This window comes from Carassius auratus, chromosome 8 (genome assembly GCF_003368295.1).
Source record: "Carassius auratus strain Wakin chromosome 8, ASM336829v1, whole genome shotgun sequence".
Classification (NCBI taxonomy): domain Eukaryota; kingdom Metazoa; phylum Chordata; class Actinopteri; order Cypriniformes; family Cyprinidae; genus Carassius; species Carassius auratus.
The window spans coordinates 5,787,714-5,812,493 of record NC_039250.1 but is presented as its reverse complement, the minus strand read 5'-3'; the positions used below and the strand labels follow the sequence as shown (position 1 = coordinate 5,812,493).

Sequence of the window (24,780 nt, the reverse complement as noted above, 5' to 3'; positions counted from 1 at the left end):
TAATCAATGTTTTGAACAAATTGGGTGAACCATTTGGTGCATTGAACCATTGGCCATAGGTTCACTGGATTTGAAGTGGCGCTGCACAGACCGATCGGTGTATGACATCAAAGTACCGCAAGAGCGATTCAAAAGCACAAGGAGTCGTCTGCTCTCTAAGCTCTTGTGGTTCTTTGATGTCACACACCGATCGGTCTGATAGTGATGATCCGCTTAAAGTCGAACAATCCTAATGATTCAATGAACCATTCATAAATAACCATTTACCACCACCAACTGGCAGTTTTAGTTTATTATTTAAAGCATCATTTCATTAAAGAAATAATTTCATGTTTTCATAGTAATAATAATACAATTAAGAAAATAAATTATTGAAGTTATAGTTCACCCAACCAAAAATGACAATTCTGTCATAATTTACTCACATGGTCCAAAAGAGTAGGTAAATTTTATCAAACTAAATATGTCTTACTGAACCTACTTTTTGTAATCTCTGTTTGATGCTTTACACAACAATGACTTCAAATGATCTTTTCAGAGCAATTTCTCCAAATTTGATGTGCAAGTAATTAGATTAATTAATCACATCATCGTGTAATTAATTAGATTAAAAACTTAAATAGCTTACCAGCCCTTATTTTAATATTTGATGGTGTAATCATCATTGGATAAAGTATATTTTATATGTATAAAGACTTATTATTTCATTAAAACAAAAGAACACCTTAAATTAATAAAAATACAAATTTGATGACGTAAAACTGACTTGGGGCCAAATCATCTCTACCCTTATTTGACAAGCAGGCAATATAATGCAGCAAAGAATGTTTAAATCTATCCCACAGTTACACTTTAAACTCAATTTGTAGAAGGTTGGTGAAAAAAACAAATGGGTTAATTCTTAAGAGGAAGCAGAGAGTTGCACAAGATGTTAAAAAGAGATATGGAAAGCCAAACGGTTGACGTAAGAGGGGAGAAGGAAACAGCAAGCATGGGGTAATAGGTTTAGGGAGGCTGAAGGAGGCAGAAGGAGATAGTCAGGAGGTTCTCCTTTACCCGTCTGTGTTCTTAAGTGAACTGGTGGAGCGAGACCGCGGCTTCATGATAATGCTCATTCTGAACATGGGTTTCCCTCTGCTAGCAGCTACAGCTAATCCCAGCAGTTTGTTTTCAGTCCTCACGTGTGTCTTCAAGTGTGAGCATGACTCGGTCGAGACGGCCCTGCCTCCGTTTGGTCCACTGACAGGAGCCCCTCGTGTCCCGGGACTCTCAAACTGACCGGACAGGCGTTCCAGTGTTTCTGTAACTCAACAACCGGCTGCTATGATTCAAGACAATCCGTCTCTCCCCGACTCGCTCTCTCTCTCTCCTGAAACTCCCACCCTGTGTACTTTCCTCCCTCCCTTCCTGGCAGGCTGCAGGGCTCACTGCTTGGACTCGTGTAGTAATGACGTGGTCGGGGGTAGGGCGCTCCTCTAGTTTGATATAACTGAATGGAACCGACAACTTAACACCTCAACTTGTGAGATTTCAGTTGACAGGGAAAAATGAAAGGTAATGGGTTCCAATGGATGGGAAGGAGTTCCCCAGTAGTATGAATTCACACTGAGTCAAAATATTTAGTGTGAAAAACTGCACGTCCTGTGAAGACTGGAAATTCAAAACCACTTCATCCACACCAAGTCATTCACAACGTACTGTGCAATGACCAGCATGTAATAATATAAGAGTCATTAAATTGTCAAAACAGACGTCAAAACAGACTTCAAACATCATGAACAAAAAACAAAAACAAAAAACAAGACTAGTACTCAATGTCATGTACCACTTTTTGATTAGAGAACTCTTCAACAAAGAAAATCGAACACATGTGGTTGTCCTTGATAAGTTTGTTGGAGCTAGTCTAACGGTTCACACATTAACTCTTGCCAAGGGCCCTTAGAGGTGTTTCAGTGACACGTGGCATGCATCAACCAATGACGGAGAAGCAGGGAGGAGCCTATCGCTCGCAGCTGTGCTCACTTGATGGTTTCAATAAACATTTAGACAACAGGCTTGATTTTATCTTCAGAGAAAGTTTACAGATCTCATTATGGTAAGTAATTAGTTTAAGAGAACTCTGTCAGTGCTAAATAACAAATTAAAAAAGAAACTGGCCTTTAAAAGACTTTAATGTTGAGTATGTGCTTGTTTCACTACATATAGACAGTGCAGTAACTATCACACAATATCAACAGCTGATATAAATTTGTGCACATCGTCGCCCCCCTGTGTTCACAAGAGATTAAAGCAGATAAGTACTAGATAAAATGGATAACATCTCCTGACAAAGTCAATTATAGATTGTAAAAACAGAATGGAAACACAATTAAGTATTTATTGTAAGTGTTGTTGAAAATTACCCACTGATTCATAAATTGACACACTTCTTACACCACTGAATATTTCTTATTCTTTTTTTTGTAAATTACTATATAAATACATACTATGAAGTTTGAACTATAGCTAATTTATACATATTTCTAAATTTTTTTATTATTATTATTTTATGTATAGTTTTAAAGTGTTGTTAGACACCAAGAAAAAATAACGCAAGCAGTTAAAAATAGCTCAATTCAAAGAAGAAGAAAAAGAGCTTAACTGGCTTAGTAATGAAGACAGAGCAATTATTGAAAATTTCTACCATTATTAATTAGAAAAAATATATATTTGATTTATTTAATGATTTATTGATGTAGGGGCATGCTGTCACACTATATCAGGTAATGGAAACATGCTACATATCTGGGGAAAGGTAATATACTAAGATTTTGTATTGCCATATCAGCAACAAAGTCTGTGTTAATATGAAAAATGGGGCGGGAATGATTTGGAAAAGGTAATATACAACGAAAAAAAACAACAGCAACTATTGCTTCAGTCAGCAGAAATTGCAATAAACAGACCATTCTAAACATTACATCATATAAAACATAAACTCAATATCAACATGAGCCATTTGACATTTATAAAAATTAAGCCATTTTTCAATTACATAATGTATACCAGTGTGGTTTTATCACGTTTACTTGCTTAAAGAGCAATTACAATAATATGCACTCGAAATATTTTTTAGAAATACAGACGACCACTGCAAAAAAAATAAATAAAAAAAATGTGGAATGCTGTGGAAGTTTGTATGTACCTGTGTGACCTGAACCAGCGTTTCCTTTTCTTGCCTTTCAGTGAGTTTATATCAAGCCGACGGCCATTCCAAGTAAAAGTGCTAAGAAAGAGAGAAAGAGGAAAACCACCAGGAGATTCACTAGCCATGGTGTCCTGAGAAAACCGACAGCTTGACTTATCCCAAATAAGAGAGCTTCAGCTTTGTGTGAGGAAAATGTCCACGTAACTACTCTGTCCTCATCCCATAATCCAATAACACCTGTCTGTTCTCGCATTCAGCTGGTATGTCGGCCACACAAGCTTCTGTGCTGGTAAACTATCCATGAAACTGTCAAAAGTAAAAAAAAAATTGTAAAAAGTAAAAAAAAAAATTCTATGCATCTTAAAAAAAGCCCAAATCTGGCACTTAATCCTCCAAGCATGCAGTAATTGTTCTTACTTTTGAGGCATGGGATTAACTGAATTTCAGTTGAGCAAGATACAAGAAGGTGCTTGTATAACAGGTCGCAACTGTTCATATATTTTCAAACTAAGCATATAAAAATGTAACCAAGTTCAGAGTATATTCAGATCCTTATTATTATTTCAAATTCAGGTTTGTTCTTGCACTGTAATGTATTCAAAAACACATTTAAATGAAATGCTGTTCTGAATGTCATGGTCTTGTCATGATCCTGTCTCTATCTCTCTCTTCTTCTCCCTCTGTCTCCCCCTGCTGGTTTTTCCCCTCCTGTCTCCCTCGCTCTTCGCTTATGTGTCACAGCTGTCTTCACTTCTCATTAAGATAATTCCCCCTCCACCTGGTTCTCATCTTGCCTTGTTATTTGGGCTACTTCTACCCTCTCGTTCCCGTGTCTCATTGTCAGATTGTTACTTCCGTATGAAGCTGTGGCCTTTGGCGTCCGTGTTAGCTGTTGGTCTCGTCCTGTCCTGTCAAGTCGGGGTGAAGTTAGTTGTCTACTATCGTTACCTGTACATCTCTGTGCTCACCCATTATACCCCACAGAACCTTACCTGCTGTTCTTCGCCGCGACCGCTCCGCACTGCGAGCTCCGATCCCCGGCTCTCCCCTGAGCCCAGTCAAAGCCTCCATCTCGCCAGCCTTCTGGTTGTTCCTGCCACGGAGGTTTCCTGTGTTAGTTTAACCCAGCCTTCGGGTCTTCCTTAGTTTTCATCTTTGTACTCCTTAGTTGGATTTTCCTGTGGCTTTCCTTTGTTGGATTAAAGACTGTCATTTTGCCCTCGCATTTGAGTCCTCTCTCTTCAATACCCATCACAGAACAATCTGACCATATGATGGACTCAGCGAGTGGCAGCCCGTTCCAGACCGCCGTCGAGCACCAGGGCGTCCTCCTCGGGAGGCATGAGGAGGACATCTCCGCTACCCGACACGCCGTCGGTTCTTTGGCCGCCCAAATGTCCGAGCTTTCCAGCCAGGTCCACAACCTCCGCCTCCAGCCTTCCGCCTCTTATTCTCCTCCTGGTCAGACGGAGCCTCGGATAAACAATCCTCCGGTCTATTCGGGTGAGCCAACTCAGTGCCGCGCTTTCCTTACCCAGTGTGAGGTGGTATTCTCGCTCCAGCCCGCTACTTATGCTAAGGAGAGGGCCAAGGTGGCTTTCGTTCTTTCACTCCTCCACGGGCGGGCTCGCGAATGGGGAACGGCCAACTGGGAGACGGAGGCAGAGTGCACCTCAACCTTTGAGCGCTTCAAGGAGGAGATGATCCGGGTCTTCGACCGTTCCGCCTACGGAGAGGAGGCGTCCCGTCGGCTTTCCACACTCCGGCAGGGAAGACGATCCGTGCCGGATTTCTCCATTGAGTTCCGGACCCTCGCTACCACCTGTGGGTGGAACCAACCCGCACTGACTGCTCGCTTCCTGGAGGGCTTGTCTCCAGAGGTGCGGGACGAGGTCCTCGTCCGTGAGATCCCCGCCCGGCTCGACGACCTTATCGACCTGGCCATCCGGGTGGAGAGACGGTTTGATCAGCGCCGTCGTGCTCATCGCCTTGAGGAGAGTCTCTTCTCGCCGCCTCGAGTCAGCCCCTTCCATTCAGAACCGGAACCCATGCAGCTGGGTGGCCTGCGTATTTCGCCTAAGGAGCGTCAGAGGAGGATCTCTAACCGCCTCTGCATGTACTGTGCTAGTGCCTCTCACTTTGTGTTTTCGTGTCCTGTAAAAGCCAACGCTCGCCAGTAGGAGGAGGGTTACTGGCGAGCGCTACCACTAAGTCCATCCCTTCCACTTCCTGCACGATACTTCCAGCGCATCTCCAGTGGGCGGGGTCGTCAGCCTCCTGTGCGGCCTTGATCGACTCTGGGGCCGAGGGAAACTTTTTGGATGAGAAGTGGGCGCTCCAACAAGGTATTCCGCTCACACCGCTAAGAGACTCCACCTCTTTATTTGCCCTTGATGGCAGCGCCCTACCTAGGGTACAGAAACAGACTATCCCATTAACTCTAACCATTTCTGGCAACCATAAAGAGACAGTTTCCTTTTTAATTTTTCAGTCTCCTTTTACCCCTTTAGTACTGGGGCACCCTTGGTTAGAACTTCACAATCCACACATTGACTGGGCTAGGGGGTCTGTTTTGTCTTGGAAGTTGTCGTGTCATGTTAAGTGTTTAGCCTCGGCTGTTCCCCCCGTGTCTTCTGTTTCTGTGTTGCAGGAGGAGACGGGAGATCTGACTGGGGTTCCGGAGGAGTATCACGATTTGCGAGGGGTTTTCAGCCGTTCTCGAGCCATGTCTCTTCCGCCCCACCGTCCGTATGACTGCGCTATTGATCTCCGCCCGGGGACCACGCCCCCTCGGGGTAGGCTCTATTCTCTTTCTGCTCCCGAACGGGAGGCTTTAGAGAATTATTTATCTGAGTCTCTCAGCGCCGGCACAATCGTTCCGTCCTCGTCGCCTGCCGGCGCCGGATTCTTTTTTGTTAAGAAGAAAGACGGTTCTTTACGCCCATGCATTGATTATCGGGGGCTGAACGACATCACGATTAAGAACCGTTACCCCTTGCCACTGATGTCCTCAGCCTTCGATATCCTGCAGGGGGCAAGAGTCTTTACCAAGCTCGACCTACGTAACGCCTACCATCTCGTACGCATTCGGGAGGGGGACGAGTGGAAGACCGCCTTTAACACGCCCCTCGGCCACTTCGAGTATAGGGTCCTCCCCTTCGGATTGGTTAACGCCCCCGCTGTCTTTCAGGCTCTGATCAATGACGTCCTTCGGGATATGCTCAATTTATTCGTTTTTGTCTATCTCGATGACATTTTGATTTTTTCGCCCTCTCTCCAGGTTCATGTGCAGCACGTTCGCCGCGTTCTCCAACGTTTGCTTGAGAATCGACTCTTTGTTAAGGCCGAGAAGTGCTCCTTTCATGCTTCGTCTATAACGTTTTTAGGCTCCGTTATCTCGGCAGAGGGGATCAAAATGGACCCTACCAAGGTCCAGGCCGTGCTCGATTGGCCCGTCCCTGAGTCTCGTGTCTCGCTACAGCGCTTTCTCGGTTTTGCTAATTTTTATCGCCGCTTTATACGCAACTTCAGTCAGGTGGCCGCGCCACTCACTGCCCTCACTTCGGTTAAGTCTCGTTTCAGTTGGTCCGGTTCTGCGCAGGAGGCGTTTGACCGGCTAAAGACCCTTTTTACGTCCGCACCCATCCTCCGCACCCCAGATAGCTCAAGACAGTTTATCGTTGAGGTCGATGCCTCCGAGGTGGGGGTGGGAGCCGTTCTTTCCCAGCGGTCAGCGTCGGATAATAAGATACACCCTTGCGCGTACTTCTCCCACCGCCTTTCCCCCGCTGAACGTAATTATGATGTCGGGAATCGAGAGCTCCTCGCCATCCGCCTGGCGTTGGGTGAGTGGCGGCAGTGGTTAGAGGGATCCTCTGTCCCTTTTATTGTTTTAACGGATCATCGCAATTTAGAATACATTCGCTCCGCCAAGAGATTGAACTCGCGTCAGGCTCGCTGGGCCCTTTTCTTTACGCGTTTTGATTTTGTCATTTCATACCGTCCGGGCTCTAAGAACGGTAAACCAGATGCGTTGTCTCGACTCTTCGATCCCTCGATCGGCCGCACCCCCCGAGAGGAAATTATCCCTTCCGGTCGGGTGGTGGGGGCTACGGTCTGGGGGATCGAGAGATAGGTTAAACGCGCTCTCTCTCACGTCGCTACTCCCCGTAACTGCCCTAGGGGCAGCCTTTTTGTCCCCATTCCCACACGATTAGCGGTTCTTCAATGGGCCCATTCTTCTAGACTAGCGGTTCATCCCGGTGCTCGAGGCACTGTCGCATTTATCCGCCAGCGTTTCTGGTGGCCCTCTTTAGAACGTGATGCGCGCCGCTTTATCGCTGCCTGCTCTGTCTGTGCCCAAACCAAGGCAGGCAACTCTCCGCCTGCTGGTCTTCTCCGACCGCTACCTGTTCCCTCTCGCCCGTGGTCCCATATAGCTCTCGACTTTATCACTGGTCTTCCGCCCTCAGCCGGCAAGACTGTCATCCTGACGGTAGTCGACCGCTTCTCAAAATCGGCGCACTTCATTCCTCTTATCAAACTGCCCTCTGCGAAGGAAACGGCCCAGATTATGATTGATAATGTGTTTAAGTATCACGGGTTGCCCACCGATGTCGTGTCCGATAGGGGTCCGCAATTCGCCTCGCAGTTCTGGAAAGAATTTTGCCGTCTCATAGGGGCCACTGCTAGCCTTTCCTCGGGTTTTCACCCACAGACTAACGGCCAGGCCGAGCGAGCCAATCAGATTGTTGCCCGCATGCTCCGCAGTCTAGCCTTTCGCAATCCCTCATCTTGGGTCGAACAGCTTTCCTGGGCTGAGTATGCTCATAATTCCCTCCCCTCCTCGGCCTCTGGTATCTCTCCCTTTCAATGTTGCCTCGGCTATCAACCGCCCTTATTTTCGTCCCAAGAGACCGATTCTCACTGCCCGTCCGTTCAGACCTTTATCAGTCGCTGTAAACGAACCTGGAAGAGGGTGAGATCCGCACTTTGTCGTTCTAAGAGACGCATGTGCGTGGCTGCCAATAAATCGCGTGTCAAGAGTCCTCGCTATGCCGCGGGTCAGAGGGTTTGGCTTTCTACATCTAATTTACCCCTCCAGTCTGACTCCCGTAAACTGGCTCCCCGCTTCATCGGGCCGTTCCGCATTATCAAGATCGTTAACCCTGTCGCCGTCAAACTCCGGTTACCGCATAATCTTCGTCGTGTTCACCCGGTGTTTCACGTCTCCTGCATTAAACCGACCTCTCGCTCCCCCCCTCCCACGTCCTTCTCTGCCGTTCGTATCGAAGACTCCCCGGTCTACACCGTCCGCAGGATCATAGATAGGCGGCGTCGGGGTCGTGGTTACCAATACTTAGTCGATTGGCAGGGGTATGGTCCTGAGGAGAGGAGTTGGGTCTCCCCTAAGGATATCCTGGACCCCTCGCTCATTGATGATTTCCTCCGGTCTCGCCAGCATTTCCCCGCTGGAGCGCCTGGAGGCGCTCTTTGAGGAGAGGGTACTGTCATGGTCTTGTCATGATCCTGTCTCTATCTCTCTCTTCTTCTCCCTCTGTCTCCCCCTGCTGGTTTTTCCCCTCCTGTCTCCCTCGCTCTTCGCTTATGTGTCACAGCTGTCTTCACTTCTCATTAAGATAATTCCCCCTCCACCTGGTTCTCATCTTGCCTTGTTATTTGGGCTACTTCTACCCTCTCGTTCCCGTGTCTCATTGTCAGATTGTTACTTCCGTATGAAGCTGTGGCCTTTGGCGTCCGTGTTAGCTGTTGGTCTCGTCCTGTCCTGTCAAGTCGGGGTGAAGTTAGTTGTCTACTATCGTTACCTGTACATCTCTGTGCTCACCCATTATACCCCACAGAACCTTACCTGCTGTTCTTCGCCGCGACCGCTCCGCACTGCGAGCTCCGTCCCCCGGCTCTCCCCTGAGCCCAGTCAAAGCCTCCATCTCGCCAGCCTTCTGGTTGTTCCTGCCACGGAGGTTTCCTGTGTTAGTTTAACCCAGCCTTCGGGTCTTCCTTAGTTTTCATCTTTGTACTCCTTAGTTGGATTTTCCTGTGGCTTTCCTTTGTTGGATTAAAGACTGTCATTTTGCCCTCGCATTTGAGTCCTCTCTCTTCAATACCCATCACACTGAAATTTACCATAAAACCTTCTCACAGGAACATAATAACAAAACAAAAAAACATTTAATATAAAAAATATATTAAAATAATAATAATAAACTATCAAATCTCACAAACTCTAAAGAAACATTTCACATTGCACAACATGATAAACAGCTGTTTGAAAAGTTCTGTGGTGACATTTGTTTTCATTTAGTGCTTTGAAAGGAAATAAAAACTCTTTAGGCCGTAAAGTTTTGACCCTACCCTACACTCTTAAAAATAAAGGCTCTTTATTGCCATGTATTGTTCCATGGAACCTTTCAATTGCACAAAAGGTTCTTTATAGTAAAGAGTTTTTTAGATGGTTACAATTTTCTTTGCACCAAGGCAAAGTGATTCTTTTCAGGACTGTTTACTGAAAGGTTCTTTAAGGAAGCAAAAAATGACACTGCAAAAAAAAAAAAAACCTTTAGGAATCTTTAATTTCAAAAGTGTAGAGAGCTTTTGTGTCATCAGCAAAGTAAGTGGAGAAAAAAAAAGTAAAATGTCTATATGCGGGGCCATCAGCTACTCTGAATAATACAAAAGCATCTCATCCTCTCGGTCTGCAGCAGATTTGTGAGTTCTTGCTGTGAGATGTTACTTCACTCTTCCACCAGAGCATCTGCAAATTCTCAAACACTTCAAACACACATGGTTTTCCATTGCAAGGACCAGCAGTTGTCCTTCCTGTCTCCCTGTAACACTGTCTTAAGCGTCTTACATTATGGACATTGCAGTTTATAGCTCCGCCACATCGGCATCTTCCTTCTGGCCCTTTCTTAGAGTCAGCAGAAAGGTCCCTTTAATGTCCTAAGCCAAGGTACTGTAACTGTGACCTTCATTGCCTGCCACTTGTAAACAACTGGGATCTTAAGGATGGTTCCATAGGTATGCACAAACAAGCATGAAAATACAGTTCACTCTTTAACAGTTTTTTCCAATAAAGAACTGTAAAGCTTATTTTATTGTCTTTAAAATACAGTATCGTGTTTAAGTGATGTTTCTTATTTTTTTGCTATACAGACATCAAGCCAAAATAACTTTTCTGTCTGTCTTAAAGTACTGCATTGGATAGTAGATGAAATGTACTGCTGCATCTCCACATGCATTCATCCCCATATCACACTCCCACTCACCTACAACCAATTATTAGTAAAAATAAATCATCAGGAGTTGAACTAAGAAAAACTACCCTATTTTAAAGAGTGTTAAATATATTCTAAATCTGATAAACGTGCTAAACCTCCTACTCATAATTACTTGGATGAAATAAAACCATGCAGAGAGGGAGACTAAACATTAGCGACTGACGCCAGCTGAATGTACAACAGAAGGCAGACGATTTGAATGTGTCTGTGCCACTTTACTGAAAAAAATCCTGTTATATAAAATGACTTTGATTTTCCTTTTTTCTTCATCTGAAAACTGTGAATTTATACTTTGCATGTTATCTGATCTGTCCTTTAACTGTCCATTTGTGTGTGTGTGCTTTATTGGCATTAGCATAAGGCACATATCTGATAGCGATTTTCTGTTGCCAAGCATTTGTCTTTGGCCCAATACACAGACTTACTCCCTCTCACTTACAAACACACACACACACACATTTACATTTCTCTCAATGTGTACTGTAGTTATTGACACACACCTGCTCCTGAACCTTTATGAATAAAAATTAACACACATTTCTTATGTAAGTTTCCACAGTATCCGATATTTGCCCAGAACAGGTCACAAGTGCCCCTCAATTCTGCCTATTTATTGCCATTTATGTAACCGAGGTGTAGATAAAACAGGTTTATCGGTGACAAGAAGCATTAAAGGATCTTTAAGGAAATCAATAGGCTCATAACCAACTGGTTATCACATCCAATTATTAACCACATAGTAACATGCATTTTTCTTTTAAATTCAGCATCATATGAATAAAAGCTCAAGTATAACCACTGACCTTCAGCATTCACATAGTAAGTGATCCACTATGAAATACGAAACATCTGGAATTCTATTAATGTTACATTTAATGAGGACAATGTGCTAACATCTCCTGAATTATAATTTAGTCCTAAATCGAATTATAAACATAGCAGCGGACTGCTCTGATGCACGCCGCACACATAAAACATTACCATTTTCTCCGGGGTTTGATGTCAATAGGTTTGTTGATGGCATAGGGCGAACCGTTGATGCAAGCGCTGCGGTAACGGGCAATCCTCTCCAGAGAACAAAGTTCTGAGTTTGCTGGCAAACTCATCGTAGACTTACAATCAAGGCTGAACAGGTCCTACTACAGCTGAGCAAGCCTTCCTGGGTCAATCTGACCAGTTTTCAGTTTTCTGTGAGTAAAAATGAGAATGGAGAGTGGAGGGATTGAGTGAGGACTGGAGGATGAGCAGAAAGGAAGAGGAGGGTGAAAGAGAGCGAGAGAGAGCAGGAGGTGGGTGAACAAGAAGCAGGCAGGTGCTGAAATCACTGGCCAGATCATTAAGGTCAATCAGCCATTAGTGAACTTTAATAAAGACCATCCAGAGTCAGCGTGTGAGTGTCTAAACGTATAAAATCTCACACACACGTTTCGTGGAATTGTCCTGACCTGCTCCAATCATACTTATATTGACTCGGTGGCATTTCTAAAAAGCTTTTATGTACCGACTCTCTGCCCTTAATCAGACAGACGGGGCTGACGCACATCAAGAACACAGTCTCGCAAATGACAAGATGCCACGGACATTATATTTCTACTTTCAGCTAATTTAAGCCAGTGCAACAGCTTTAGATTGTTAATACAGTCTTTCATGTGTACTGGAGCTAATGTATTGTTATACACTGTATGTGTGTAACCAATTAAACGTTGGCATTCAAATGCATGCCACATTGTTTGTGCTACAGACGTGAATAATTCTCCAATTTGTTGTCTGCTATTACTTATCTAAGCAATCAGACTACTGGTCAAAACTCACATGGTGGTCCTCTAAAGCCATTAAAATAATCAAATTTTGAAATGCAGTTAAAAACAATCAGAAAACCTTAGCAACTGCACAGCAATGCCCTGTTAACCACTACCCCTTAACATTGTGACCAAGCACTGCTGAAGGTTTGTACAGAAAACATAGTTTATAATATAAAAATTGAGAACATTTAGCACAAATGACTGAACAGAATAACCCCTGATTTTAGAAGCTAAACGATGAGAAATACTAAAAAACACAACTGACAGAGCAGTGAGTTTTAGTTTTAGAACCGAGATTCCTCTCCCAGTTCATTATCACTAAAAATTCTGCTTTGTTCACTAGATGGCAGCAGACCCACAGATTATAACAAGCTCAGAACTGGTTAGCCCCTGTTGGGAGATGCCGTAACTACACCATAATGGAGGCAAAGCATCTATCTCTAGACAGCCATTCACTACAGAATGTTTTATAGAAAACATATAAATGCAAACATTTATTATAAGTGAGCCTGACAGAACTTCTGTAGAACTAACTGTATTTTGTGAATTCTGTCAACCATTTATTTTGCAGTTTCTCCTTTTGTGTTCCTTAGATGAAATTGTTTTGAGATATAAATTTGTCATTCTGACTTTATAACTTGCAATTGTGAGGAAAAAAAAGTCAGAATTGCAAGAAATAAACTCTCAGTTGTGAGAAAAAAAACTTAATTGTGACTATATATCTCGCAATTCTGAGAATTGCTAGACATAAAGTTGCAATTACCTTGTTTTATTTTTTATTCAGTTGCGGAAACGGGCTTCCATAATTAAAAGTATATGCCTATATTAACATTGTTATAAAAAAACATTTTATACTATAATAATAACCTCATGTAAGATCCTCAGACCTTAACAATCAAATCATTATCTAATTCCAAATAGCCAATCAAAATACCCAGATAATTCCACAAAGAATTGTTTTTAATGATTTAGTTTTTTGCCTCACAGTGCAGACCTGGAAAGTAATAAATAAATAACATAATAAAAATAGCAATAATTAATATTGAAATTAATTCAAATAAAAATGATAGTTCCATCCAGATTAAAAAAGAATATAATCAAATATAGTTGTACATATATTAAATAATAATTATAAATGCATACAAATATATTAAAACATTACATTAACAATATTATCAAATGCTGTCTGCAATTCAGCATTTTCACAAAAGACGTGAAAAAAAGAAAATATTTTTTCCAGAAGGTATTTTCATTTATGACCACTAGGGAGCACTCTATCACCTGCTGTGACACAGTTACTTTAACAAGGGTCTCTTCTCACTCTGAGACTGAACATCTCATTACAACAGGAGGGTGGGGGTGGGGGGGTGCAGTCAGAGCATTAGAGAAATGTGTCCAAGGCCAGAAACCCATTACCACATGACACTTATGTAATGATCATAGTGTTTCAAAGCAAAAATCGAATTTGCCACAAAGTACATGAATATATTATATACACATAAATTGAATGAGTTGCTCCGAAATGAGCTTCAGGCATCCAAGTGTGGCGAAACCTCCACATTAACATGCGTTTTTATCGTTCATTACCATCAAACGACAATCAAAGCTGCTAGTGATGAATATCCCCATAAGCCCTGCCAAGTATAGCCTATAATAAACTCAGCTTATCCAGGCTAACCTGCCATGTAATGCCACTGCAACTGCCCTTCCTGAAGACAAAGTGTACGGCTTTGTTTGTAGGCTGGGAGATAGCTCCCATCATCCATCACTGTTCTTCAGTAGAAGGCGAGAAAAAGCCACGCCATCTCTCACTGTCAGTGAGCACCACTGACGTCTCGTCTGCCTCACAGAAACACTGTTCTCTAGTCTCCTGGAAGCAATGCCGTTATCTTGAAGCTATTTTCTTGAAAGATGACAAAGATCTGGTCATGATTCTTGTACCTGTATGAATCATTCCTCAATGGTCAGGAACTGGAACTCCCCCTGGAGTATCTTAAAGCTAAATAACACGCTCAAGGGCACGGAGGTAGCAGAACAGTATTCTAACCTTATACTACACCATTGCTGAGAAACGCGCACTTTTCATATATATATATATATATATATATATATATATATATATATATATATATATATATATATATATATATATATATATCATTATCATTGTAGTATGTAGTATGGACTTATACATTTTTTATTATTATTAGTTACCATTACAGTTATTGTCCTTGTCCTTTGAACTGAATAAATTTAACTTATCTGCCAAATGTTGTTAATTTAACTTCAAAATGTTGCATGATACATACAATTATTTTATTAAATTAAATTTAAATTAAAAAATCTGCATTGAGGTTTAAAATTGTAATTGAGAAATTGTAATTGGTTGTGAAAAGCAAACCAATAATCAGGTAATTCTCTGCACATTTTTCCAGCATGATTTACTTTATCTAATAATATTATTTTATATTGTAGCAGCATTAAATGGAATTGCAAAACTAATGAATTTTCCCAAGCAGATGTCCCAATCACATGTTAGTATGCAAATGTAGCCCCGCCTCAAAATCGCACCATTGGTCAAGCTACAAGTTATCATGCTGGACTTCTAAAACAAACAAGAGCATGTTAAAAACACCACAGAACCACAACTGACACAACTACAGTCCTCAACGTACGAATGGCTTACGAATTAGACTCAGCTCTTCACATTAGGCTGGGACAGGAAAACATTATTTGCATTTTATAAAATGACTTTTCAGCAATAGGCTTTTAGTATTAAGTCTTAAGCTTGTTCGCAAAGAAAAAGGCACTAGCCCTCATCCTATGAATTAATTTAACACACGTAGCTAACACCTAGGTGTGAATGCCTAAAGCTAATTTTCCAGCTGGTGCAACTCAATCTAATTTGTCTTCTCTGCTGCCTCAATCAGCTTTGTCTCAAAATACACAACTCTATAAAAAAAACACAAACTGCACATGCCCTCTGGGGATGCAAGTAATGCAATGGCTTGTAGACCGTGCAGTACTCCTGAAGCATGATGGATTTCATGGCCTGCCGAGTGGAGCAGAGGGGTTAAACAGCTTTCTCCCCAGTCACCAGGTGTTCACACAGGCCGGTCTGGCTGCACACACACAGCCAGACTGTCGAGGAAGAGTGATCGGCTAATTAGCCTGTCTGCATGTGGCCAATTGTCACATACCTAACTGGCTTATGACGTACCTCACAGTGCTGTGTTGGAATCGGTTTACTCTGTAACCTGTGTGTGGTGTGGTGTAATTTGCTGTAGGTATATGTATGTGTATGTCGACCAACAACATTTCTCTTGGTTTGGGTTAGATTCAAATTCCTATAATGTATATTGCCAATATTTAAATGAACAGCTCATAGTTTATTTTCCTTCTGAGCAACACAAAAGAAGAAATGGAGAAAATATTACACTTAGTGTATATTATACTTATATACATAATATATATAATTTTAATTTAGCAGTAAACAGTAAACCTTTCTTTCATGTCTATGGAAAAAAAGTCACATGGGTTTGGAACACAATGAATATGAGTACTATGAATTATTTTTTACATTTTAAGAAACTGTATTACAATGCACACAAAAAAAACAATCCTCAGTTTCACCTTGTGCACCCAATGAGCTAAAATGCTCCACAGAATTAGAATAATTTTTCACAACTGCTGGTAGTAGGTTTAAATGAACAAGACAGCTTGAATGCCATATGCGTCTGACCATGAACTCAACAAACAGATGAATTAATTTTGGCAGGCACAGTGTGAACTGAACCGTTAATGACAAAACAGACAGATGAAACAGTCCCTAACTTCTGTCACCGCTTGATGAACATTGCTCCATGGGAATTTTTGTGCGAAATAACAAGGATTTGTGGGACCCTCTTTGTCACATCAGTTTCAGAACGTGGTATAATGATGCCTGAAGAAAACTATTCATTAGCATTCACATTCATCTCTATGGCAGCTGTTCAATTGTCGCAGAACCCCTTTAAAGGGATAGTTCACACAAAAATGACAATTTGCTGGATTTTGGATCGCCTAATTTTGCCTTAGGCGATCCAAGATGTAGATAAGTGACTTCAATCACAATAATGATGAATGATGGATTTTTTTCTTAAAAACATGCAGCTTTTCACCTCACAAGATGTTCATTGATGGACTGGAATGGTGTGGATTACTAGTGGATTATTGTGATGCTTTAATCAGCTGTTTGGACTCTTATTCTGACGGCACCCATTCACCACAGAGGATCCATTTATGATCAAGTTGAAATGCTACATTTCTCCAAATTTGTTCAGATGAAGAAACAAACACATCTACATCTTGGATGGCTTGAAAGTGAGTAAATTTTCTCAAAATGTAAATTTTTGGATGAACTATTCAAGTTTGCCATTTAATCTTCCATCTTTGCGCAAAGGCACAACTGACATTTTTGAGCCTATCACCTCAGTCGTTAAAGCCATGTGACTAATCATGACAGCACAAGAACAAGCACCAAGCCCTAACTAGCTACTATCCTGAGCTGTAACGTGTGAAACTGTGAAGTCTCACACTTTTAAGAGGCTCCAGAAAGACCTGGACAATGAAAAAAACACCAACTGCAAAAAAAAAAAAAAAAAAAAAAAAAAAATCATATTTGTTCCTTGCAAAAAAACATTTAAAAATAACTTTTTGAGTTGATTTTGAATGACCATCAGTGGATGGTCAAGATTATTTTTAGACCCTGACAGTTTAGTTTGATCTGGAGCTAAAGTTTAAGTAAAATTGCTTTATTTTTCATTCTTTGATGAAAGTGTGTGCCCTAAAAGATTTGATTCACAAGATCAAAGTATATTAGCCGGCTGCCTTGCATGTGTAATTATATGACTCATTTAAACATTAAATAATCGGGAAATGTTGCAGGCTTGTTATCTCATTGGGTGGAGTCAAGAGCTCTCGGCCTCTGTGATAAATCTCATACATGCTCGAGGAGCTCCGAGTCTGGGGCTTCAGGGCTCTATCACAGATAAAAGTCAGCTTTAATAAAAAATATTTCAATCATGAGGCACAAAGAAAATGAAAAAGCCCAAATGTTGTTTTATCACTGAATATGCATGTAAAATGACATTTTTTACGACCATCAAGGCCTTTAAAAAACCAAGGCAAATGTTATTACATCTGTATTAAGCTCATTTCATAATCTTTTAAAGAATCAGCAGAGCGAGAGCAGCAAAATAGTCAAACTCTATTCAATGTTACCAAGGTTACTGGAGATGCGTTCAAGGAAAACCCAGATGACAAGTCTCTGAAAAGACAAAAACAAAGTCTTACAGACAGTCACTAACAAAGACAGACAAGAGAGCGCAATACCCAGCATTGTAGTGCTGTGGGTACAAATGGGTATGTTGCCCATAGATTTGAATATTTAACTAACACAGCCAAACATAGCCCACATTTCTGTATATTATTTGATTTCAAGCTAGTATGCAAAAGAGAAGACCTAGATATTGACAGCACAAGAGTAGACAACACAAGTGTCACAAAGCACAAAATCCCGCAGCCTCAAATAAGCATTCTAGCTATTCATGTGGCAGTTTGTTTTGTAGCTGGTGTTCTCATGTGAAGATACTAGCAGCATGTGGCTGTTGTAATAGAGTTACACAAAGCTGAATGATCTCATATCAGTGACAGTATGAGAGCATGATGACATCATTAGCATACTGTAGGTTCTAGAACAAAACTCTGCAGTTGAAAGACATTTAGTAGAGGCTTACTGTTTATATCTATATATTAATAATTCATCATATATATATAAAAACGGATATCAAATTGCCTCTGCATTCACATTTAATACCTTGAGTTTTTCCCTTTAAAGCAAAAAAAAAAACTATGCATAACATATTTTTTATATTTCTTTATTAAATCAATAATTGTATCTCTAAATTCTGATTGGTTGAGCCTGTGAGTGTACATTCTATACTCAAGACCATATGAAATCAACACGTTGAGTGTGCAAATACAGATTGCTCTGACTGACAAACATCTTTTAGTTATACATCTGATGCATTTGTTTTGAATGTAATAAACCCATAAATAAACGTGTTGTCTGTCATTTATATATCTGTCATGTTGCCAACAATTCAAACCATTGGCAAGAGCAGCTTGTTTTTGTTTTTTTTCAACAGGAAAGGCATGGTTTTATTTGAGTTCAGCACAACTTTCTTTTGAAACAAGAATGACGCACAACATGAAAATGGGTTGACTGAAAAGTTAACAATGGCATAATGCATCTACAACAAGGATGAGTTGTTTTCTTTAAGAATTTCTAAATACAATCAAACTACAAACCGGACTTTCAATTTCACTCTTTTGTTAAATTTCTAGCCAGCAAAATTAAACACTGGGGATGTAAAAGCACATTCAAATCTACAGCAAGGATAAACTTTGAAACTGTCTTCAAGAACTTGAAAATAAATTCAAACTATGAACTAGACTTTTGCTCTTTTTTAGATTTTTGGTCAGCTACTTAAAGCTGATTACTGGCTATTAAGATTTTAGTATAGAAAAGCACAAACAAGTCATTAGCACAGACAGCATGCTATCTTTGTCTACAAGCTATGCGTAACAGAAGGTTTGGCTCCACTAGGTGAGAATGTAAGATGTACTGTGGATTGTACTAAATTATAAACATCTGAATGTGAGACTTCCCTCACAGTCTTTTTGCCAGAACTGCTAATAATGAAAAGACTGAATGTTACATTTATGCCAAATGTTCTGACTGCAGGATCAGAAAACTGGATTAATTTGCACTGTAAACTAGGATTTTTCATTGAAAAGCCTATGTAATTTGTCTGTGTATGGGAATCTGGTCCTAAGACAATGTAAAAAATAAAATCAGAATATACAGACAACACTGTATCTTAACTGTTGTAGGTGTTGTAAATCTCAGAGGCTGGCGTTTCAGAAGAACCTGGAGGCTAAATGGCAGCATCAGTGAGGAAGGACCAGAGAAGATGAGAAGAAACACATCCACAGAATTATGTCATTGAATGTAAATCTCAAAACAAAGGCTTAGAACTGCTCCTTGCCTCTCTGGTGGCTCCCTGTTGAAATGCTTCATGGACGTTCTTTCTATGTAACGTCACACTTACGCTTTTTATGCTTTGTTATGCCATAAGCATTTCCACAATAATCACACTGCAGTACTGACCTTTCTCTCTCTAAAGATTAAATGGACTGAGGGAGGATGTTGTGGGGAAATTAGAACACAATGCAAATTGAAAAAGTCAAGGGCAAATTGCAGTTTCCTCTTAAAAGCTGCGTAATAAAAGTTCCTGGGCTTAGACTTGAGACTAGAAAATGATATACTGTTGAAAACTATATCTGGTTGATATATACTGTGTATACTTTGTATGTATGTTATGATTTTGCTGGCATTTTAAATTTGAAAAAAATTGCCTAAATTGAACAAGGACAAACAAATTATATAAGACTTTTAAATATAGTATATCACATTTTTTTGTAGCAATAAGATATTGCAATGTACTGTATATCAGATTTCATCAACAGTGTAACGTGTTCAATTGCTCCTGTCATATACACTAGCACTATGAGTCCAGACGATATATATATGTTTGGGCTGGTAAGCAATTACAGTTTTTAATCTAATTAATGACATGATGTGGTGATTAATTAATATAATTAATTGCATATTAAATTTGGAGAAATTACTCCCAAAAGATAATTCATTGATAAGTCATTTTTGGGTAAAGCATCAAACAGAGATTACAAAAATTAGGTTCAGCAAGAAATATTTTGTTGATCAAATTTATTACATACAGCCTACTCTTTTGGATCATGTGAGTAAATTATGACAGAATTGTCATTTTTGGTTGGGTGAACTATAACTTTAATAATTTATCTTCTTAATTGTATTATTATTACTATGAAAACATGAAATTATTTCTTTAATGAAATGATACTTTAAATAATAAACTAAAACTGCCAGTTGGTGGTGGTAAAAGTCTTAATGATTAAGTCATCGAGTCATTTATTCATTCGTTTGATTCGTTCAAATGGCTGATTCATTCAGGAGTGAAGTAAATGGTTCTTTATGAATGGTTCATTGAATCATTAGGATTGTTCGACTTTAAGCGGATCATCACCATCAGACAGATCGGTGTGTGACATCAAAGAACCACAAGAGCTCAGAGAGCAGATGACTCACGTTACTTTGACGTCATACAACGACCGGTCTGTGCAGCGCCACTTCAAATCCAGTGAACCTATGGACAGTGGTTCAACGCGCCAAATGTGTCTAAAATAACACAATATTAACTTCTTAATGAACTGTTGTATAAGAGTATCACATTTACACTAGTGATATTGCACTTAGCCTACTCCATGTGTGATATTTCTTAACTATGTGATGGAAATATGAGACACGATCTCAAACGGGCGTTTTGCCCCATATCTTGAATTTTAGGGATATTCTTTAGGCTCCATCATGCAGTAAATCATTGCCCTGCCTCATATTAGTCATCAATCGTTTGTATGAAATGGCAGATGATCCACATAGGTCTGGGCCGGGTTATTAATTATTATATAATTTGTACAAAAGCAAGCCATGTATCAGGCCAATGTAGGAAAAAGATTGGCTTGCAGCTGAATTTGAAAAGGAATATGAAGATAAAACTTCTCAGTTTGAATTGTACTGTTTAGTGAGGCATACTCAATATTAAAAAAGGAAACTTACAGATCAATACAGACTTATGAAATATCTGATGGAGAGTTCAAAACTCATTTTCTGTACTTGACTGCTAGTACTAGTTTTGATACAAATATTTTTCTTCTACTTTCTACTATACATACACATATATAGTAGTAAATATTACAAACAAATATAAAATAAATACTTTAATAATTAAGTATTAAATCTGCATGTTCACAGTTCTCTGATGTTGGTTATGGTCTCATGAAATGCAAGTCAAATAAAATATCTTTTTTTTTTCAGTGAGTGTTTTATTTTAATTCATTTTTAAATTATTTGGTTGAGTTAAAAAAATGATTTAATTAATTATTATCTTTTCATTAAACTCACAAACCCCTGAAAGTTCTTTCACAAACCCAGTTTAGAAAGCATTGATGTAATACAATGTACTTCATGATGTTGATAACAACAAATGGAATATATTTTTAACTCTTTGTATTTTGATATCAATATGGTACACGACTATCCTATTTAAATCAATGTGAAAAATTAGATCAAGAGTGCAACTAAATCAAAAGTAACTAAGTATCTAAAATGTCATTAATTTCATTATTCACACTGCAAGCGACCCTTCTCCTCCACAGATTAACAGTAGCCAAATAAGCATGAATAAAGTTAACTGTCTTCATATTTCTCGCCACTTAAGGTGTCAAAATAAAATCTCAGAATGGGATTCACACATGTGAGCCACCAATCCCACCCCTGCAGTTGTAAGACAGCTTTTACACAAGAGCACTAATGGCGATGAAACGTAAGGGTGTGCGTCACACGCTTTCAAGAACGGATGCCACCTTGGATCAACAACAGTATTTTACAGCACCATGAACCCTGAGTGTGTGCTTGGGAAGGGGGTCTCTGAGAGATCTCCATTCCTCATAAACCCAAGAGAACATTGGAAATGTTCCCTCTCATTATTTTAAGTCCTTTTCAACACCTCCACACTGTCTGAGACGTCTTTCAGTACATGGGGCACTGCAAATGAATTGGGGTCGCAGCTTATTTGTTCCTGAGCAAGCTGTTCTCTGGATTACTTCTAGTGCTATGTGATATGCCATGCAAAAGTGCATGCTGTGAGCTCACAATCAGCTATTGAGTGCACAACTCGGAGGCATTATTACAATTATCCTGCTACAATGTTGTTTTTGACTTTGAAATAATGCTTTGTGTGCCTTAGGCCATGTCCACATGTACACATGCATTTTAATAAACAGTTTTTCTTTTTTCTGTTTTTAAAATCTCCGTCCACATGAAAATGCAAATGCATGCTATGATGCACTGTCAAGAGCAGGCCAAACCAACAGGTAGCGATGTAATCTCAACTGTAAGGCAATGTTGGCCAATCAGAAGCCTGAAAAAGCCTTTCCAGTAAGCAAAGGTAACGATGTAGGCTCTGACGTCACAAGCCAAAACTTCAGTTTCGCTGTCTACACGATACACTGCAGCTGAAGTTTTAGAAAATCTTCACCCTGGCAGGCATATTCAAAACTGTTAATTTTCAATGACCTGGTGCTGCGTTTGTGTGTGGATTAATGGCCAAATCGCGTAGAAAAGCTGCGTTTTAAAATTAGCCACATTGCTGTGGATTGGGCTCTAAAAGACAAGCATCCATATATAACAGAAAATTATTATAGCAACTTCTGTCATCCCATACAAATAAACAACACTGAAAAGGTGCTGTTGAGTAGGGGTAAAAGTTGCATGTAAAGTAACAATGCTGTTTTTTTTGTTAGTCACATAACCCACTGTCCCTTAAAGGAAGCTACAGTGCTAATCCTTAGCGTACTTTCTGTTGCATCCGTTAAGCGATAAGCTATCATCAACTGCACAAACAGATTGTGTAAGACTGACTATCCATGTATGAAATGCGGCAGCCCACACACTGACATGAGAGATGTTTTGAAACACACAGGAAATATGATGGCAACGACGAATCGGGTTAGCGATGGTGGGCCGCTAACGATGCTAGCCGCTTCAGGCACTATTCTTCCTGCATCAACAGGGTTGGAAACACGGACGAGGCTGACTGCCGCCCGCTGACTGTGCTGACACTGTGTTCTTATTGTGAACTAATAGCGAGACACCCACTCGTTCCTCACTGTTGTCAAGGAGCCCAGCGGCAGATTCAATAAAGCATCTATCAGCCAAGCCTCTCCGCTGAGCTAAAGGGATGAGAAGTGCTACACAAGCGCCTGTATTTCCAGGGAAAATCAGCGCCTTGGCAAGTCAACGGTCAGGGATTACGTGATGGGCCTGCAGTAAATCAGGGAAAAAAATGTCCCTGTATTTGATAGAAGAGAGGGCTGCTGTAAAGCATTCATATTTTCATGATAGAAAAGAAACCAGTGCCATTTTCTAAATATTTGTTTTTCATGTTCGTCATGAGAAAGCTTTGAAAAAACAAAATCCATTTTATTAACATCACAACAGATAGCATAATGCAGACTATTTCAATTTTTTTTTTTAGCAAAATTCCAAATTGTTAAAGTTTTTGTCTTAAATAAGACCAAAAAAGAAATATTCAAGTATCATACAGATTTGTTCATTTTGGGCCAGATTTACTAAACGGCAAATTAGTGTTAGAGCACAATTCCATAAAAGTGGCGATGGGAGGGGAAAATTCTCCATGTGATTTACTGACAATGCGCACATTAAAGAACACAGACGCAGTCAGATCACTTCCATAATGACCAGCGCAATCTACCAAGAGGAGCACAAATTTAAGACATACTTTTTGGGGATTTAAAAAAATGGCACAAATACCAGTATCATCATTTGATGAATGAATCTCTTCAAACGGTAGTGAATCTGCGTGATTCAATTTAATAATCTCCTCTCATAAATATAGCAAAGGGAAATTCAACAAATACATATTCAATAAGGTCAGGCGCAAAAATAACTGTCCACACCTTTTTCAGCGCTAATTCTTCTCTGCGCGTCTTTAGTAAATACTGACAGTACTATTTTAAAATCTGTATGCTAATTTGCATGTAGAAATACAGACTGTGTAATAATACAGATTAATCAGAAAAACAGAATTAATAAGTTATACATAAGCACTAAGGCCCTGTCCACACGAACATGGTTATTTGTAATACCGCATCTTTTTCTATGTGGTTTACCGTTCGTCCATACGCAAACACAGCACCAGGTCAAGTTTTTCAAAAACTCCAGTTGCAGTGTTGTCATGTAGACAGCGAAAAGTTTTTGGCTTGTGACATCGTTATCTCTGCCTACTGGAAACTTTTTCAGGCTTCTGATTGGCCACCATGACTTTACATTTGAGATTATATCGCCACCTGTTGGCTTGCCATGCCCTTGACAGTACATCACAGCATGTATTTGCATTTTCATGTAGAGAGAGATTTTTTTCAAGTGGAAAAACGAAACAAAATATCAGAATGATTTCTGAAAAATCAAGTGACACTGAAGAATAGATTGCATTTTAAAATATGAAACAATATTTCACAATACTACTGTTTTACTGCATTTGAAACAGTCAGATAGATCTATTTTTTCTATTTGTATGTATGAAAATACATTAAGTACTACATGAATTATATTATAAAATAATTGGATTATTCAAATATAAACAGTGCATCTCATCCTTAAGAGTATGAGCTAGAAATGAACTAAGTAAAATCATACTTTTATTTTACAAAGCTTTTATAGAAGTTCTGCTCTGATAGGCTTACAAACACAAACTGCTCTGATGAAATTATA

The 24,780-nt window shown here is 40.0% G+C and overlaps 1 protein-coding gene across 9 annotated transcripts in view; it reads right to left on the bottom strand.

Moving 5' to 3' along the window:
- The window catches only part of pde4d (phosphodiesterase 4D, cAMP-specific), a 107,766-nt gene that overhangs the window by 24,307 nt on the left and 58,679 nt on the right, over positions 1 to 24,780 (bottom strand). Inside the window, exon 1 of one of the 9 annotated variants that reach the window (XM_026269270.1) lies at positions 11,467 to 11,606. The exons of 6 other annotated variants lie outside the window; for them this stretch is intronic. In XM_026269270.1, the coding sequence (XP_026125055.1) occupies positions 11,467 to 11,591 (125 nt within the window). In that variant the 5' untranslated portion in view covers positions 11,592 to 11,606. Of the gene's footprint in view, positions 1 to 1,056; positions 1,707 to 3,184; positions 3,788 to 11,466; positions 11,607 to 24,780 lie in introns of those variants that run through there. 2 more of the 9 variants (XM_026269266.1, XM_026269268.1) reach the window with 2 other exon arrangements.